This window comes from Artibeus jamaicensis, unplaced genomic scaffold (assembly GCF_021234435.1).
Source record: "Artibeus jamaicensis isolate MK-2021 breed Jamaican fruit bat unplaced genomic scaffold, CSHL_Jam_final contig_923, whole genome shotgun sequence".
Classification (NCBI taxonomy): Eukaryota; Metazoa; Chordata; class Mammalia; order Chiroptera; family Phyllostomidae; genus Artibeus; species Artibeus jamaicensis.
In genome coordinates, this window is record NW_026522014.1 from 11,604,089 (window position 1) to 11,621,661 (window position 17,573).

General features: G+C 37.1%; 1 protein-coding gene across 1 annotated transcript in view; it reads right to left on the minus strand.

The window, feature by feature from the left end:
* The window catches only part of DGKB (diacylglycerol kinase beta), a 566,799-nt gene that overhangs the window by 458,957 nt on the left and 90,269 nt on the right, over positions 1–17,573 (minus strand). Inside the window, exon 4 of the mRNA XM_053655066.1 lies at positions 5,237–5,377. Within this exon, the coding sequence (XP_053511041.1) occupies positions 5,237–5,377 (141 nt within the window). The remainder of the gene's footprint in view (positions 1–5,236; positions 5,378–17,573) is intronic.

Genomic DNA, 17,573 nt, shown 5'->3' on the forward strand with positions numbered 1-17,573 from the left:
ATATAGAGAGCAGTAAATATCATATACTCTAAAGCTCACCAAGTCTAAATCAAGGATTAATGTTTTCTTTGGTTCTGGATAAGAGAGAAAAATTCAAGAATTTTAACCCATGCTCCGAAGTATTCCCTCCCCCCCTTCCCTCAAAAAATCTTTTAAAAAAAGAATTTTAATTTTTAGAGTAAGTCTACTTCCCTAAATTAAAATTTGTACTGGGGTCAAGAAAAATACAAAGTATCAAATCCACGTATTTTCCTTGGCTTTCTATGGAAGTGCCACTGGAGATAGGCATTGAAGAGGCACAAATCCGCAAACACAAAGAAAATGCAAAAAGGGGAAAGAACAACCAAGTTTCAGATGCTGGATAAAAAGGGGAAACTGACTAAGCCTGAGAAATATGAACTTAAGCCGGTAGTTCAGAAAAGGCAAAGATTTGCACAAAAAGGGTAGTGAATTGAAATGTATTTGGTAATCTTTCTGAAAGGAAGTCAGACCCTCAAATACTATGAGTCATACCTTGTACCTGATTAAAGAATAGACACAGAGCACACGTTTCAAAACTAAAGTTTATGATGGAGGATTTGGGAATTACCTAGCTACATAAAACAGAGAAATTAATTATATAAGAAAAAGGCAATTATTAACATGTTAGAAAATAAAATTTGGTTTTGATAAGCATGCAGAAACTTTCCCTTTTAAAACTATTATCCCAATAATATTGATAAATGTAATACCTGTCATCGAACATTATAATAAGGTATTTCTTCTTAGTATTTAAAAGTAAAATTAGGTCCAGGGTCAAGTGATTCAGTAAACAAATAATCTTATTTTGAAAACCAACATGATAAAGATATAGATTTTTAGGTACAAAAATAATTTAAGTCCAATATTAAAATTATTCTATCAACATGATAGCTTCCAAAGGTGGGTACATGTTACAAAATTACAAGCTACTTTAACCCACTTCTTCCCTATTTTTATGCTCATGTAATTATACTTTATATAGAAATAATTATGTGCCCACACATGAATTTGGTTAAAAGATCAGAGCAAAGGCGTATTATACAATATAAGGGTAATTCTTTATCTCTAGATTTTTTCTCTTCCAAAGATTAGCAGGCTTCTATCTATTTTTTCTTGAATATTATTTTAATATACTCTGGTTTTTATAATTTGTTATTGATATGGAAATATTAATTTGGAATTTGTTCTTAAATATTAGAAAGTATACACTTTAAAAAGCATTTTTGCTGGAAATTTTTTAATTTACATTTTTTAATCATTTTGCATGTTTCAAGATCTACTTAAACTTTAAGAGCAGAGGTGAAATAACTAGCTGATTAGTTTGTGATATATGAAGTAATGGAGTAATGTTTTCTTTTTTCATGAGAAAAAATAAAAAAACAATGAAACAAAGCTTTACAAAATAAAAATAGAACTTACACAGTACATCAGAAATCATGGGTTTTGGTCACAACTAGATAAACTGCTGGTATAATTAATACCCAGTCTCTCTGCACTTTTTTTTTTTACATTATGGGGAAGCTGATTAGACGATCTTTAAGTTCTCCTCAGGGTTGAACTTCAGTAATTCTGAGATTAATACTTCTCGTAATACTAACTAACATACAGGACAGGCTTCATTATCTCATGTCAATGATCTGTTTCCTGGTTATTTTCCTATTGCTTTCTCTGTGGTGATATATTTTCAGTAAATGTACACTAACAGAATTGTTATTATAGTTAAGTCATTGACAATGTATAAACACTCATCCAAATATAAATATCATGTATTTTTACATCTCAGTATAAATAAATGTAGTATTATTTCATGCCTTAAATATTTACATCGCTTTCTCATCTTGATGTAAATATTTACATCATCTTCTCATGCACCCATTAACTTTGACACAATTCCATTAAACTATCATTTCTGAGCATCTATCTGTGAAACACATGCACATACAAACACATAAACACACGCACACACAAATTAGTTGCTAGGATGGGAAGTTACACACCATGCAAGGGTACAAGTAGAGAGAGCCAAATAAATGCAGTGAGGAGATGGGAATATGAGCCTGCCCTGGATCTGATGTACAATGGGAATGAACACCCACAACAAATACCCCTGATAACCAAAGGCATGAAGGTGGAAAAGTTCAAGGTCTGATGACCGAAAAATAAATCCATCTGTGCTGCGTGGGCAAGTCAAAGCCAAATGCAACACTGGCGAGTTGGGCTGGGATCAAATTGTGGAGCCAGATCAGTTTATGGATGCCAAGTTAAGGGTATAATTTTGTATATTACTCAGTAGGGAGCTATCAAAAGAACACTTATCCCCAGTCAGAAGAGAAATAGGAAAGTATAGGTCTAAATGTTGGCAAGTTTCAGGTAACATGAGAGGAAGTCACAAGAATTTAAATTTTCTATGTGAGAAGATGATTAAACAGGCAGGTGTTTAAAAAAACGAAGCCTCTGAATGAACTTTTAACTAGAAGAAGTTGGCGACCAGAGGGACACTAAAACTAGTTGAGGTTAACCCATAGAATTACACTTAGATAGCTTTATACATCTCCACAACCTCAGTATAGGAGCAAATGGAATGCATGCCTGAAACTCAGGAGGAAAGAATGGCTGTCATTATAGATTATGGGGTCAGTCTCTATTTGAAGAGATATGAGGCCAAAAAAGCCCCAGGTAAATTCAAGAAAAAGTGAAATGATTAAGAGATAAGAATTCTAAACTTTCACTTCACAGACAATTATGTGAAGAAATTTAAGTGAGCAAATATTAGTTCATTTCATTCTCATAGCAAACATATGAGAGATATTTTTATTTCAGTTTTACAGATGTGGAAACTGAGGGGTAATGCATTATTTTTGTTTGTTTTTTATTATGCTCACACCACTCAGATGGGAAGTATCCAAGCTAGGATGCATGTGATTAGGGAAATCAAGACCCAAATTGAGCCTTGACCTGCAAAAGTTAAGTATGTTAGGTGCTTCATCAAATCTATTTCTGTGTCCATTTTACTTATTTTTCTTCTTTTCTTTCCCCTAGTTTATATTGTGTTTAACAAGTCATAACTATTTTGGAAATAAGTATCTATTAAATTAAGAGCTATTTAATTTCTTTAAAGTCTCATTAAAAACTTTAAAAATCTGTAATTATAAAAGAATGCATGAATGTTAAAAATGTATAAATGTGCAATTGTAGCAAAATTAAAGTGTATAAAACTGAACATTGTTTAAAAAAAGTAAGTGAGGGCAGTGGATTCTGATTTAATTGATCTAGAAAAGGGCCAGGCATTGGCCTTTAAAACTAAATACAAATTCCAGGTAATCAAGGACTACCTTAAGGCCCTTCAGAATAGAGGAGAGGAGAGTTGAGATAGCTGGAACACAGATTATACCTTCATGTGCTTCTGAGGTTGAAATTCATTTACCTTGACGATTCTGGCAAAAACCACAGTAATAATGCCAGGGCATAACAAGTCTGCCTATGAGAAGAGTCTGAAGAAATGTTTAAGAAAAAAAAAAGAATACAATGAAATCCTGTGAAAGCTTTAAAAAGAGCTAGAAAATACACAGTCAGAACAGAGGGAAGGGGCTAGGGTAACACTTGAGGCAGGTAAGTAGAAGGTCAGATTTGACCTGATTATCCAAGTGTTTTTGAATGACTTGTGGGTAAGCGTTCTGTCTGTAATTGCAGACAAAGACGGTTGATTCATAGACAAAAATTGAGAACTTGAAAGCACGCCTCTTAGGACTTCTAGCTTTAAAAAGATACTTCTCATTGACTTAAAACAATTAAGCTGCAACACAAAGACAACATTGGGGAGGCAGGATGGTGCCATCAGTCTCAGAGATGGGAAAAAAATGTCTTTGTATTTCTAAAATCATCACTAACACAGTCCTGATAACACCTGAGCAAACTTTTTCGCTGGCTGTAACTTCAATGGAAATTCACTGAACATTAATATTTACTTTGGAAGGAAAGAGATTTCTGTAAAGTTCTTAGGAATACAAATAAATCTTGAAATGCAAATATTCAACATTTAGGAATGATAAATATTTACTTAAAAAGTAATGTTAATATATCTTATTCATAAGCAGATGTGACTTGAATAATCATATTATGAAAAATTCTTTCTAAGAAAACTTTCATCAATACTTTGCTATTAAGTTTAATTAAACATACTTCCTAATTATAATTCTGAGACGTGACGTATTGGCTTTAGAAATATCACATTTAGGATTCATTACCTTCACTATAATTTCAGTAGTCAAATTTTTTAAATTCATTTTAATAATATTTAATATAATCAAGTTGATTAGATCGCTGAACAAACCACCAGTTCTAGAGTTAACAAGGGCTTTGGAGACAGAAGAAATGATTGCTAAATAAATGATCAACTTGGCTTATGAGTTAGTGTCCTTGCATTGCAATGAGTACTGTTTGCCACCAGAGAGAGCTCAATGACTATATTTTATAAGTGAGAGCAATTTTTTTTTCCTTTCAATTAGACAGAAATCCTCTATAGGAAATACCTACTACATCATTAGAAGAAGCAAACAGTAGCTTTTGTTTAATTATTGATAATATCCAGAGTCGGCTTCTATACATGAAACTCTCATGTTTGGCATTTAAGAATTCATTTGTTCATTTCAAAGAAAATGAGAAAAGGGCTCAGGGACATGGAGAGTAGTGTGGTGATTGCTGGGGGGAGGGAGGTACTAGGGGACTAAATAGTAATGAAAAAAGTATAATACAGATTAAATTTTTTAAAAAAGATAAAGTGTTAGAGCTAAAGCTTTTAACAAAAATTTCCAAGGGAGAAAGGTTTATACTGTAATGTGAACTCTGTTGCTGACTAGCAGAAGGACATCCTCATGTCCTAGAAATATTGCTTTTCCTTTTTCAAAATAACTCAAAGTATACTTTCCAATATCGTCTTGTTACCAAACTGAGCACTGTTTTTTTTTAAAGTCATGTATTAGACAAACATGTTCAAGAAATACTAGATAATAAATTAAATTTGATAAATAGCCTGAAATCAATCAATATTATGAATAGACTGATTTTTCAATTGCAGTAATTTTTATTATGCATCAAGATCCCTTTATTTAACAACAATTGAGATAATCATAGTAGATACAGTTTTAAGTTAATCAATTTTCAGCCCCTTTCCCTAACCCCCAACCGTGACAAGGAAACCAAAGGAAGAGACACATACACTCCAGTTTGTCCTCAGGTCGTCCTCTTTCCAGGAGGGACAGGTAACAGACAATGTCCTTCAGGTGGATTACTTCTGGGGAACACGTGTTTGCAGGGGAACTACGAGGGGGTGTGATGGCGCCTTTGTTCATTCTCAGACCTGAAATGAAAATATTTGTCTTTACACTCTGAAAAAATATTCAGTGTTTTTTTTTTTTAACAATAAATAGGGAGTTAAAGCACAGCCCCTGGGGAGAGCTAGATATCTCCACAGGATAACCAAACTCTCGGAGCTCCAGTACAGCAGTCAGACATCCTGTACGGGCTGTTGTGAACAATGCAGTTTCTTGGCATTTGATGACAGAGGACCTAATGCAGAGTTTCAGGGTCAGGGCCCTATTGCACCGGGTGAGTCGGTAGGCAGATATGAACGCACTGGGAACAACTTCCCTATTCCACCTGCCTCTGCTTTCGGCAGCCACAGTTATGAATCAGCTGGGAAGATACAGAAAATTGGCTGTTTATTAAAAAAAGAAAAACTGAGGAAGAAATTTGGGTCTGTCACAACATGATTTATTCAGGGCTCATTCATTCATAAAAACATTTATGCCAAGTATTTGCCAGCACCACGAATAAGACATTCTTTTTTTCCGTCAAAGGAATCTGCCCATAAGCAAGAGAGGAAGGGACAGAAACAAAAACCTGGATACGCTGGACAGGCATTCCTGTAGAGAGCTAATAATATATGACCGAAGTTTATTTTTATACAGTCCACGCTTAATTTCTGAAACTCACTTACTGTGCCTATTCCAGGACAAGAGTCGAGAACTCAAATGTTTACAACAGCTGATGATCGCAGATTATCTGGCTGATGATAATCAAACAGAAACTGGTTCACAATAAATGGTTACTTCCATCTTATATGGAAGCCTCTGAAACCTGACCGCATGTACCAAATAAGACCTGAAGGTAAACCCCAATTAGGCTTTGAGGTATATTTTGCAATCTCACAGGTGTTTGGGTGAGATTGCTAATGGGCTGAATGCCTACTGTGTTCCTAATCAACCAGGAGTCACTCGAATAGAAAAAATAATCCCAACCAAATACAGTTCTACGAGCTGGCCATTCCTTAGTGCATGTCCACCTGATCACACCCTCTCTCTGTTCTGCTTCTGATACAGGGTGCAGCCAAGGGGGGGGGGGCAAAAAAGATTTGGAATGGTGTCTGGAATTCAAAGTGTATAGGAATATTGGAGAGACATATAAGATGTCCTCACCCCCCCCCCCCCAGGGAGAAGAGACAAATGGAGCAGGGCCATTGAGAGCTGTTTTGCATAGCAACAGTTTTGCAGCTAACCTCTAGAATGGTCATTTAACATATCTATAACCTTTAACTGATTTCATAGATATGTTAAATAGCTGTGGCCAAGTTTTTGAGCCAGGGAAAAGGGAGGGGCTTCTACCCAAGATGTAACTACGGGCTGCACCCCTGAGTGAGAGGTCCTGTGTAAGAGCTTGGAAAAGATTGGCTCCGGGACATGAGGGGAGAACTGCCCAGGTGAGGAGAAAGCCACACGGTTTGGGGCAGAGTGAGGACCCCTGCAGTCATGTAGGGGAGAGCCACACAGTTTCAGCAGAGTGAGGACCCCCTCTTGGTGAGGTGAAAGAGGGAGCCACGTGGTTTTGGCAGAGTGCAGACCCCCTCTTTCCCAGGTGAAAGGGAAAAACCACGTAGCTTTGCCAGAATGGCTGCAGGGGCAGCCAGGTGAAGAAGAAAGCCACATGCTTTTGGTGGAGTGTGAACCCCTGCAGCTTTGGTAGAAGAGGCCCACGCGGCTTTGGGGTGCCCCCTTTGACTGCATGGCCTGGAAAGCAAGAGAGACTTTGACTGGAACTGGGTATGAAGAACTCTTGCCAGTGGACCATGAGAGGGTACCACAGTACTTTGGATTAACTGTAGAGCCTGCACAGTGACACAGCTGATGGTGCCAGAGGCCTGCAACACAGACGTGTGCTCTTTTCCTGATTTACGGTACCCAGAGTTGATACAGTGGGAGAAGGGAGCGCTGTGCGGGTGTAGGTGTATACCCTAAAGGACTTTGATATTTTAGTGGAGTCATTAGGCCTGAATAGCATTAAATAAACATTTTGTTTCCTTTTCACAAAACTCTGGCGTTAAGAGATGTCTTTCCAATTGGTGGTGGACAGAAGAGCCCACTAGATACTAGTATTCTGTCCTTGGGAGGGGCCCCTGTTCTGTAGCAATTTTTGGCATCCCTAGGTGGGCCAAATATTGCCCCTCCCTTGGACCTCTTGTTCGGTAACACTCCTTTTAATGTGTATCTCTGATTCAGTAACTATTATCTCCTCCATTCATCTTAAGATAGCCAGCAGATTACTTAATGCATTCTAACAGTTATGAATTCGTTTTATCATTGGCAATGCTATTGCTAAGCAAGGGTACCACTTATTGAATGGGTAGCAGGACATGCCAAGGACTTTAGCAGGTGTCCTCAAACTTAACTTGCACATCAACCCTGTGAGGTAGACTGTGTGACTCCCATTTCACAGATGAGATACAAGCTTACAGGGGCTGATTTCCCAGAGATTCAGAGCTAGAAATCCATCCTCTTTGTCTCTACAGTAATTGTTTACTGACTATTGTTGACTCAACACTGATACTAAGAGGAAGAAAAAATTTTGCACTTTCATCAAGGATGATCCTTTTATACAAGCACGCACATCATTGAGGTTTCATAACTGAACGAATATTTTCCTTTCTATAGTATCCTATTCTCTTCTATTTCATTCTTAAAATTCTATCAAAGACTCTCTAAATTGAATGAATTATTCACTAATGCATCCCTACCCACAAGTCTGAAAACCACTGCTTTATACCTTTCCTTCATTTTCTTTACCGAAGTTTTATTTATTTCAAAAAACATCTCTATGGCCCATTCTACTTCTCTTTATAGTTATTAAAGTACATATGAATTTTTAAGAAATAATTTTCTTCCTTAACAGAAGTGTCACAGTATATCTAATACAAAGTAATATAGTTATTTTATAAGACAAAAGACAAAAGGGCAAAGAGTTGAAGACAATCTTGAACTCAGAAAAAACTCACCTTACTATTTCTAATTGACAAACTAAAGCTTTGCCAGCTGCAGGAACAAGCAGTTTCAACTTATGATAAAGACAATGTGGCGCTGGCCATAGACATGACCATAACTTCCAGCCTTGGAGAAGAGAGCCCTTGAATTATGGTCGGATAAACCATGACCTACCTCACCCTGCCCGATGAGCTAATCCTCTCTTCCTAGCTTCCCCCTTATGCTACTGAAATGATTTAATCAGCTTGTTTTAAATCTTTTCTACAAAAACTCAAAGTAAATCTAGAAAGAATGAAAAGAGCATGCAACGTTTGGTGGAAAGAATGCCAAATGTATTACACGTTTCACTTACTTAGAACACTTGATGATCATTTGTTTGTACTTGTGAAATGAAGGTGCATGGTATTCCATTATAAGCTTTCATAATACTGAATATAAACAACTGGAGAATGTGAGGACTACATGATTTTCTGTTTGCTTTTCCTGTATGTAATTTATATGCATATTGAACATGAACATACATACATAACTTCTATTTAGCCCCAAAGTTTTGAAGAAACCTGTTACTGCACTAAAATTCATTTTGACAAAATGAGTAAATACTTCCCATTTTCTGTTCATGGCATGTTGTAAACTAAAAGCTGCATTATGTAGTTAATTGTCATGATTTTACATTTTAAAGAATTTAAAAGTATACACGTAGAATTATGTGCATATACAAAAATACAAAAATACATATTTGTCAGCTACAATTATACCAAATTTGAGAGGTAAAAATATATACTTTTTGCAATGAATTATGGAGTGCAACGAAGAAAAAGGATGCACTAAGATCTTTCCCACAACTACTTTATAACAAAGTGGTATTTGGAGCTGGACTGTGCTACATCTCTGGGTGTGGAGCTGACAGAGAAACTCACTGGTTGTCCTGCTCCCACCCACTCCCTAAGATCAGCCTACCTTCTCTTATGCAGTAAAGATGTTTCTAAATAGTTTCACTGAATTTTCTAAAAGTATGTCCTGAGCCTCAATCTGTCTTCATAGAGAATGTTTTTTACACCCAGCTCTACCATTTATCATTTCTTCCCATTCCCTAAACCTGGCTGGAGGTCTTTTCCACTATGTATCTCCCATCCATATCTTTGACACTCCTGTGCCCTGATGGAAAAGTCATTTTCCTTTTAAGCAGATTGTGCTAAAGGTTGTGAAAAACACACAGGAAACACCGCAGACAGCAAACAAGGCATCGCCAGCCTGATTCCCTGCCTGTAGCTCTTAAATGGGACAGTAAAAGGATCGTACACTCCTCTTTAGCAGCAAAGGGAAGAGGCTCAACAATCTACCCTGTTGGGAACCACTCTGCCTGGTTTTAGGAATTGTAACTACCCCCCATGGCTAAGGATGAGTGAGCAACCTCCAGAATTCGAGCTACAGGAGACAAAGCTCATCTCTGGCAGCAAGCACTGCTTCTTCTTCCCCTGCCCCCAAAGCATGGTCGATGTCCTTGATGGGTAAGACTCCTCACACAGAAAGGGGCAACCTAAGCCAAACATGATCACTTGGGAAGGCATCATGGAAGGACTGGGGGGGGCTGAGACAAAGAAGGAGTGATGGACCCTCATCCCCCAGCTATTGTGACATCTTCTGAGTCCCCATTTCTGTCTGGGAGAAGTGCTTCCTGGCTCTAATCCACTTAAGCCTGAAAACTGTGATGGATTGGCAGTGTGGCTCCTTGCTTTGCTAGAGCAGTATGGGGGTAAATCAGGCATAGGAAAGAATATATGTAAAATCCTGTGAAACCTGTTTTGTTTAGAATGCTCTCATTTAAATGATAAGGGTCCAAGCAAGAAGTTGGTTCCTCAAAGTTTTATGGCTCCTTAGCTATCTGATCCTGACTGAGAATAAGCCCTCACAGTTCTTTAAATGCTGTCTATTGTTTGATCCTTACCTGTATTCTTGTGCAAATGAACCCCCCAAAAAAGCCCCTTGAGGAAGGGGCTCTTGGCCCTTCCCCTTTGAGGGATCTGGCCACCTTTCCTCCCCAAGCAGATCATGTCTTATAGTTTCATTTTCATCCATGGCGGACGGGGGGACTTGCAGGCAAAGTTGCCCCCACACTACCCCCCATTAACAAATTCCATTTTAACCCATTCAGTTGTGGGTGAAACTCTCTCCTTACATTTGGAACTGAACATGAAGCTAGGCAAAACAAAAAAGTATGTTTCTTTTGCCTCAAGGGGTCAATATTTAGCTCTGAAGATCATGCAATTGACTGACACCCACTTTGCATGTCCTCTGACCTGCCTAAGGTTATATGCTCTTTTAAATATTTTTAACAAAATTGAAGCAAGTATACACACACACACACACACAAACACACACACACACCATTTACGTCCACATATTTGTGTATGTCTGAACACATATATTCATATATTTGCAGTGAACAGCAAAGTGCTGAATAAAGCAGACAATAAGTGTTGTATTTAGAGTGTATGTTTTATCAGGAAAAATTACCTTGGGCTTTGAGTTTTTTCTGCTTTTATGAGGATTTTAGTACATACACCAAAATATATACTTACATGTAAACATTCTTTTCTCTTCAAAGTTTAACTACAAAAAAATAGTCCAGTTGAACACTGCCTACTATTATATCCTGCAAGCACACACATTTCATTTTATTCCGATCAGACACTCTATTTCTGGAAACAATAACCTGGAAAGATTTGTTTTAAGAGATACTCTTAGCTCCAGTCTCAAGGTTCAATTATTAGTGAATAAGTTTTGGGTACAGGTGCAATTACTACCTCTGCTCCAGTTTTCTTTTCAAACACTAGCCTTTCAGATCATGAAAACACTAGCATCTTATCCAGTTTTCCTTCATCTACTAAAATGAAATATTCAAAACTAACAACATAAATTACGTTTCTAAACTTCTAAGGCAATAAAACAGTCTGGCAATTTGAATTTTCCATTTTCTTAAATACTGGTTCAATCTGCAGAAATTTATCAAGTTTATGAGGTAATTTGTCACATATTATAATCCTACTTCCCATATGCATATTACTAGTCATGTTGCAACACAGATAATCAAGAGTAAAAACAGATGTTTAGTAGTATTATACAATTCGTGATTTTTAGGGTTGCCCTTCCAACTATGCTGGTCTTAGTATAACAAAATTATTTTTTTAATTTTTTGTTTTTATGCAGACTAGAAGCAAAATGAGATGAGATTAGGTTGCAAATAAACACGAAATGTAAAATCCACTGTGATTCCTCATAAAGTGAGGGCAGGCATTGGGATACAGCACCTGACAAGAAACTGAGGAAGGCAACACCCCTTTAAGAACGTACCGTGATTTATGATTAGGCATTGGCACAGACTCCCAAACAAACAACTATAAGGACCAGGACTCGAAGCACTGTGGATAATGCTCTAGCAGGGGTGTCCAACTCACGCCCCACCGGCCACATATGGCCCAGGATGACTATGAATGCGGTCCAATACAAAATTGTAAATTTACTTAAAACATTATGAGACTTTGTTGTGATTACGTGTCACAGTGTAGTTAATGTGTGGCCCAAGACAACACTCCTCCCAGTGTGGGCCTGAGACGCCAAAAGGTTGGACAGCGCTGTCTTGAGTCATTATTAATGAAGGAACAGCAGTCACAACACTTCTGGCTGTGAGCCAACAACACCTACACAGAACAGTTTTATTTGACACGACAAGTGGTTTTACAGACGCAGGGGGTGCAAAGTCAGAAAGTGAATGGATGATGGTTCAGTAGCAATGGGGGAGTCAAGAGCTGAAGACATGTCCTCTAACTCTGAACATTAGGCTCGTTTCAAAAGCAGTCAAACGCTCTACGCCCACATCAGTCCTGTTCAGTAGAATATTCTGCTCTTACGACAATGGAATATATGTGTACTGCTCAGTGTAGTATAACCACCTGTGACTGTTGAGCATGTGAAAGGAGGTTGGTGTGAATGAGGTACTTGATTTTTGTTTTACTTCAATGTTAATTAAATAGCTACATTAGGCTAGTGGCTGGCTACTATGCTGGACAGTGCAGGTAATATACAGTCTGTAGTTAAGGAATTCAAATTACTTGAATTACTCTGAGTTCCTTGAATATATCTAAGTATGGGAATAAAAACCACCACATATCAAAAAAGGTCATAACACCAACATTTCTTTTTTTCCACATTATAAAAAAATCCCATTAATACTACTGAAATTTTACTGTATTCTTTCAGAATGTATGACATCTTAGAAAAAAAAACACTATACTGAACTTGACCTTTATCCTATGTCTGCAAAATTATAACACTGAGAAATAATCTTTTTAATGAATAATGGAGTAGCTGGCATTCACTGAACACTTATAATGTATCTAATACATTATGTTTTTAAGACCCAATATCAAGTAAGAGAGATGCAGTTATTATTTCCATTTTACATCCAGCCAAACAGGCAAAGGCAAGGAGTACAGGCACATTCAAAACGCAGTCTACACTGGGATCTGATGCTTTAAGCACAAGTTTGTGAGGGCCAGAAAGGAAAAAAATAAATCAAATAAATCTGTCTCCTGCCTCTCAATAAATGACCTTTTGTTTTAAGAGTCTGGTTTTCAAGACTACTGAAAGTGCACACATTGATTATTTCATAAACTTTTAGAAGGAAAATTAGAAATCTTAGACATGGCTGAGAGCTCTAAATGCTCCTCTTGTATCCACACCATTCCCTGAGGCACCCATTACAATACATGCCTTTGAGAAGTGTGTGTGCATGCATGTATAGACAGGCACATACATGTATCCATATTTACCTCGGAGGTTAAGAATAAGTTTCTGATGGCTGTCTTTTCTGAGAGGAGTATAACTAGCGTGCCCTTTATAAACATGAACCAAAATAGATATTAAGGACCTCCGATGTTAGTCAGGAAAAACCAGGTTTTAGGCACCGGGGACAAAGCATCAACCAGAGCAGACGAGAAGTCCCATTTTCACAGAGCTCTCCTCCTAGCGGATCAAAGTTAATGCTCTGTAACGCTGACTATTTTCTGGCCATTACTAGGCATTTTTAGAGCATATCACAAATTTAAAATGTCACAATTGCTTTGGTACTCTGCAAAGTACTGAAAATTGTGTTTGCCCTTATTAGGATCTCAAAAACTACAAAAAGTATTTATGAACAGTACAGTCTGATAATCTTAAAATAAACATTGTCATGTAATAGGCAAATATTAAGATGTAGCTTAACTACATCTTTGTCCTGGGTGAATTTATCTAATACTAACGATGAGAAATTCTAACACCAAATTTTTATTTGAAACATTCAGAAAGAATAACAAATCAATCAATAATGAAGTTCATACTTCATTATTTGAAACATCCAGAAAGAATAATAAATCAATCAATAATGAAATTCAAACCATTTAATAATTAAAGGGGAGGTTATGGGGCAACTTTTCCTTTACTGACAATAATTTTATCATAAATTGGTACTTGATGTTGTAGGGTTTTTTCTGTTTTCAGGGAAGGGTTTTCAGGGTTTCATAATAGAAGATTTATTAGAGTTAAATAATTTTTAATAACTACTACTAATAACTATAAGTGTGACTGAAACTGAAGGAACATAAGAAATGCAATGGTTGATATAAATAAATGCCAATTGGCCAATAAATAGAAATTATTTTCTTTTTATTTCTAGAGCATTTTTATGTGGGTATGTAAGCTGTACAGACCACATAGAATCATTATTATGAACGGTAAAAGTATACCCACATTACTGAATGTCAAACTATACTTTTAATGCCTACAGGGCACTGAGAACCTCCCTATTTGGTAGCCGCAGCCCCTTGTAGTCTGTACACTTTGGGTCTTTCAGGACCTTGTCTGCCCGTTTAGCATTGTGGATACTGAAGTAGCTTATTAGACACAGAAGATCCATAAAGTTACCTACAATTAAAAAAGCACACACATGCAAACATGCCCAATTTTCAATAACCTCAAGACAGTTCTGATAAGAGTAATAGTTTCTTCTCGGCACAATTAATGAAGTGTGCCTTTTGGCAAGAAAATTCACTAAAGTCATTTGGCACAAGAACATTTCCAAAAGGATCAAGTATCTCATTTTCATTGGGTAATGTTCTGTTCTTAATTTGATTAACTTCCATGTGGACAAAAAGGAATTGTTTTTACTTTTCTACACAAAAGAAGTACTTGGTGTTGTGACTCTCTGGTTGCAGAGAAAATAATGAAAAAAGATGAATTCCACCACTGATACTGTACCTTAACAGCACAAACCAAGTGTGCATCGCTGCAGCACTTGGGCAATGAGAAGGGGCCAAAGAAAAAGTACCTTAACTTTTTCAGAGATAGTTATTATTCTCAATCCTAAATATCTTCTGGATATATATACCTTCAGCCTCAATTCCCATCATGGTAGCCACCACACCAGTGGCAATGTGATTATTTTCTGGCTTAAAACCTTTTAATGGCTTTACAACTTCTTCCAGATAAAATTTCAAACTTAGCATGAAAAACCAAACTCTTTATCACATGGCCTTGGTGACCTCCCTGGCCCCTTCTCCAGCCATTCTCCTCCAATCTCTTGACCTTACAGTAGTCCAGATGATCCAATGCACAGACCCGTATCTCTCAGTGTCCCGACACCCTTACCTTCCTCCAACCCTCTAAGACCATGAGGATTCTGATTCTTCTAAGGTCACTCCCCCAAACCCACCTCCCGGTTGTCTCTAAAATGTCCAAGGTCATCACTACCATATGCTTAGGGATCACCTCTTTATGACCCTTATTCCAATTTCAATCAGTCACCCTCAGCTCTGACCCACACTTTCTATAGGATTCATTTTTGCCGATAGCACTCATGACTACCTGACATGCTAAATATTTTTTCTTATTGATTAGTCTTTCTCTCCCCATTAGAATATAAGACTACAGGGTAGGGGTGTTCTATTTCACTCACTGATAGATCCCCAGCAATCTGAATCATGTGTGACAAGCTTAAGTTATTAATAAACATTTTTGAATGAAAAAATACTGAATGTCTTACACAATTTGTGTATTGTTCTTTGATGGCACATTCTTTATATTTGAATAAAAATGTACAGGGTGCCTTTTGTTCTTGGCACTCCCTTCCCCTTCTCTCCCACCCATACCAGCACCTACCTTTACTTAGCCATGATAATTTTCATTGATAACTAAAATCTTAGTCATATGATCCTAATAAAGAGATCACAGCATTTATTTCACTATAATGCCTTTGATCACCTAATAATTGTCTGTCTTTCTGCTTTACTCTAAAAGACCCTCAGCTTTCCTATAGAATTCCTGGCAAAAAAAAAGTGTTTTTAAAAAAGGGATGGGTGGATAGATTAATTAATGAATAAATTAAATGAATAATTATATCTAAAATTGGTCAATTTACCACATGATCTTATTTAAAAGGTGCTAGGAAAATCTTATCTTATTATTCCCTATAAAGCAACTCATAAGAAACTTTAACAAAATCTTTCACACTGACCCATGGATAATAATGGCCATTCACTATTATAGTGTCAATGTTTTAAACATGTGAAGCTCAATAGGAATGTACAGCACGAGTATCTGAACCAGTTAACAAATCATATCACATTCCCTTTTAATTACTATGTCCTTAGATAAAATAAGTTACTGATTACTGCTATTAATTACTAACCTATACAAAAACAACGATGATTCAGTGAAGGTAGTTAATACCCAGAGTTTTTGCCATGTTTGGCAGAGTTGAAAACAGGAGAGTCAAGATGCACCACCTGGTCTACAAGATGCAGATGTGGTGACTTCTACAAGGATTCCAGGGTGGCTTCCAGTTGCATTCTCTCAGTAACCCATCTTACTGATTATTACGTTTCTAGCATGCACAATTGAACTAGAGTGAAGCATTAGCTGGGGCTTGAAAAAGCTAGGTTTTACTGTGAAATATGGGCAGAAAGTACAGAGTCCTAGGTAAGTGGAGCATTTTTGAGTCAGCAAATAATTGGACACAGAAAGAGTCTGGAGTGCATGGAGCAGAAAGACAACTTTGTGCTGTAGGCAGAGTCTATAAGCACCATGCCATGCAACTTAATGCTGTGCAACTCAGATTTTATCACCTTCTTAATTAATGACATTGCCCAGGCCCTGGAGGCTCATTAAGGGCACTTCAGGTGCAGGTATCTCAAAACGTGGGGAGAAGGCAAAGTGATGAGAAATCCCTGTTGCAAAATCTGTACCACCCTGCCTCCCTTTAGCAAAGAAACTCTGCTTTCATTGGCTTTAAGTATCAAGAATTTGAATTTTCTTGGAAAATTAAAGTTAAAAAAACAAAACAGAAACACATTCCATGAAGTGATAGTGAAGTCCTAACACTCGGAAAACCAGGAGTAATATAATCAGGCTTCTGTGTTAGAAAGTACACATTGGAGATGTGAAGTCAGGGCCCATTGGGAGTCCATGAGTGTGGCTGTCTACAACGCAAATGATAGTGAATCAAACTGACATGGACGGAATGTCTGAGAAGTAGTTGCAATGAGTAATACAAAGCATTTGCAATTAACTAAACATGAGGCAGCGCAGGGAGGAAGAATCCAAGATTTTTAGGGTTGGAAAATTGATAGATAATTGGGTTCCCTTCAGCAAGAGAGAAGATAGGAATTAGAAGCAAGGTTGCATAGAATACAATTACTTGACTTTCAAACATACTTCGTTTGGGTCCATCTGGAATACAGCTAATTGGAATATATTCATTGTGAGCTGAAAAAACAGTCCTGGGTTATGTAGGGAATAACTGAGTTATTTTATGTTAGTGAATATTTTTATGCGATATGAAGAAAAGAATGTTATCTGTTGAGAAGGAGAGAACTGCATACACTAAAAAAGGTTTGCAAAGTTGTACCTATTAGATCTAGCAAAGAATATCAAGAATAAATACATTTTACAAAAGATTTTACAAAATGGTTAAGACTGTATTAATACTGGGTGTTAGGAACTTGTAGCAGCAACAATCAGCAAATTTATAAAATTTCCCTCTGGTTTTTGTCAGCATTCAAGTTGTAGGAACCAAAATATGAGATCATAATATTGATTCATAGCTAAAGGTTTACGAGCCACATTCAGAAAATCAAAGGTTCCATGTGCTCGAACAATTCTGTAGAGAGAAGAGTTCAAGTGATAGAATTTAGAGATGAAGGTAGG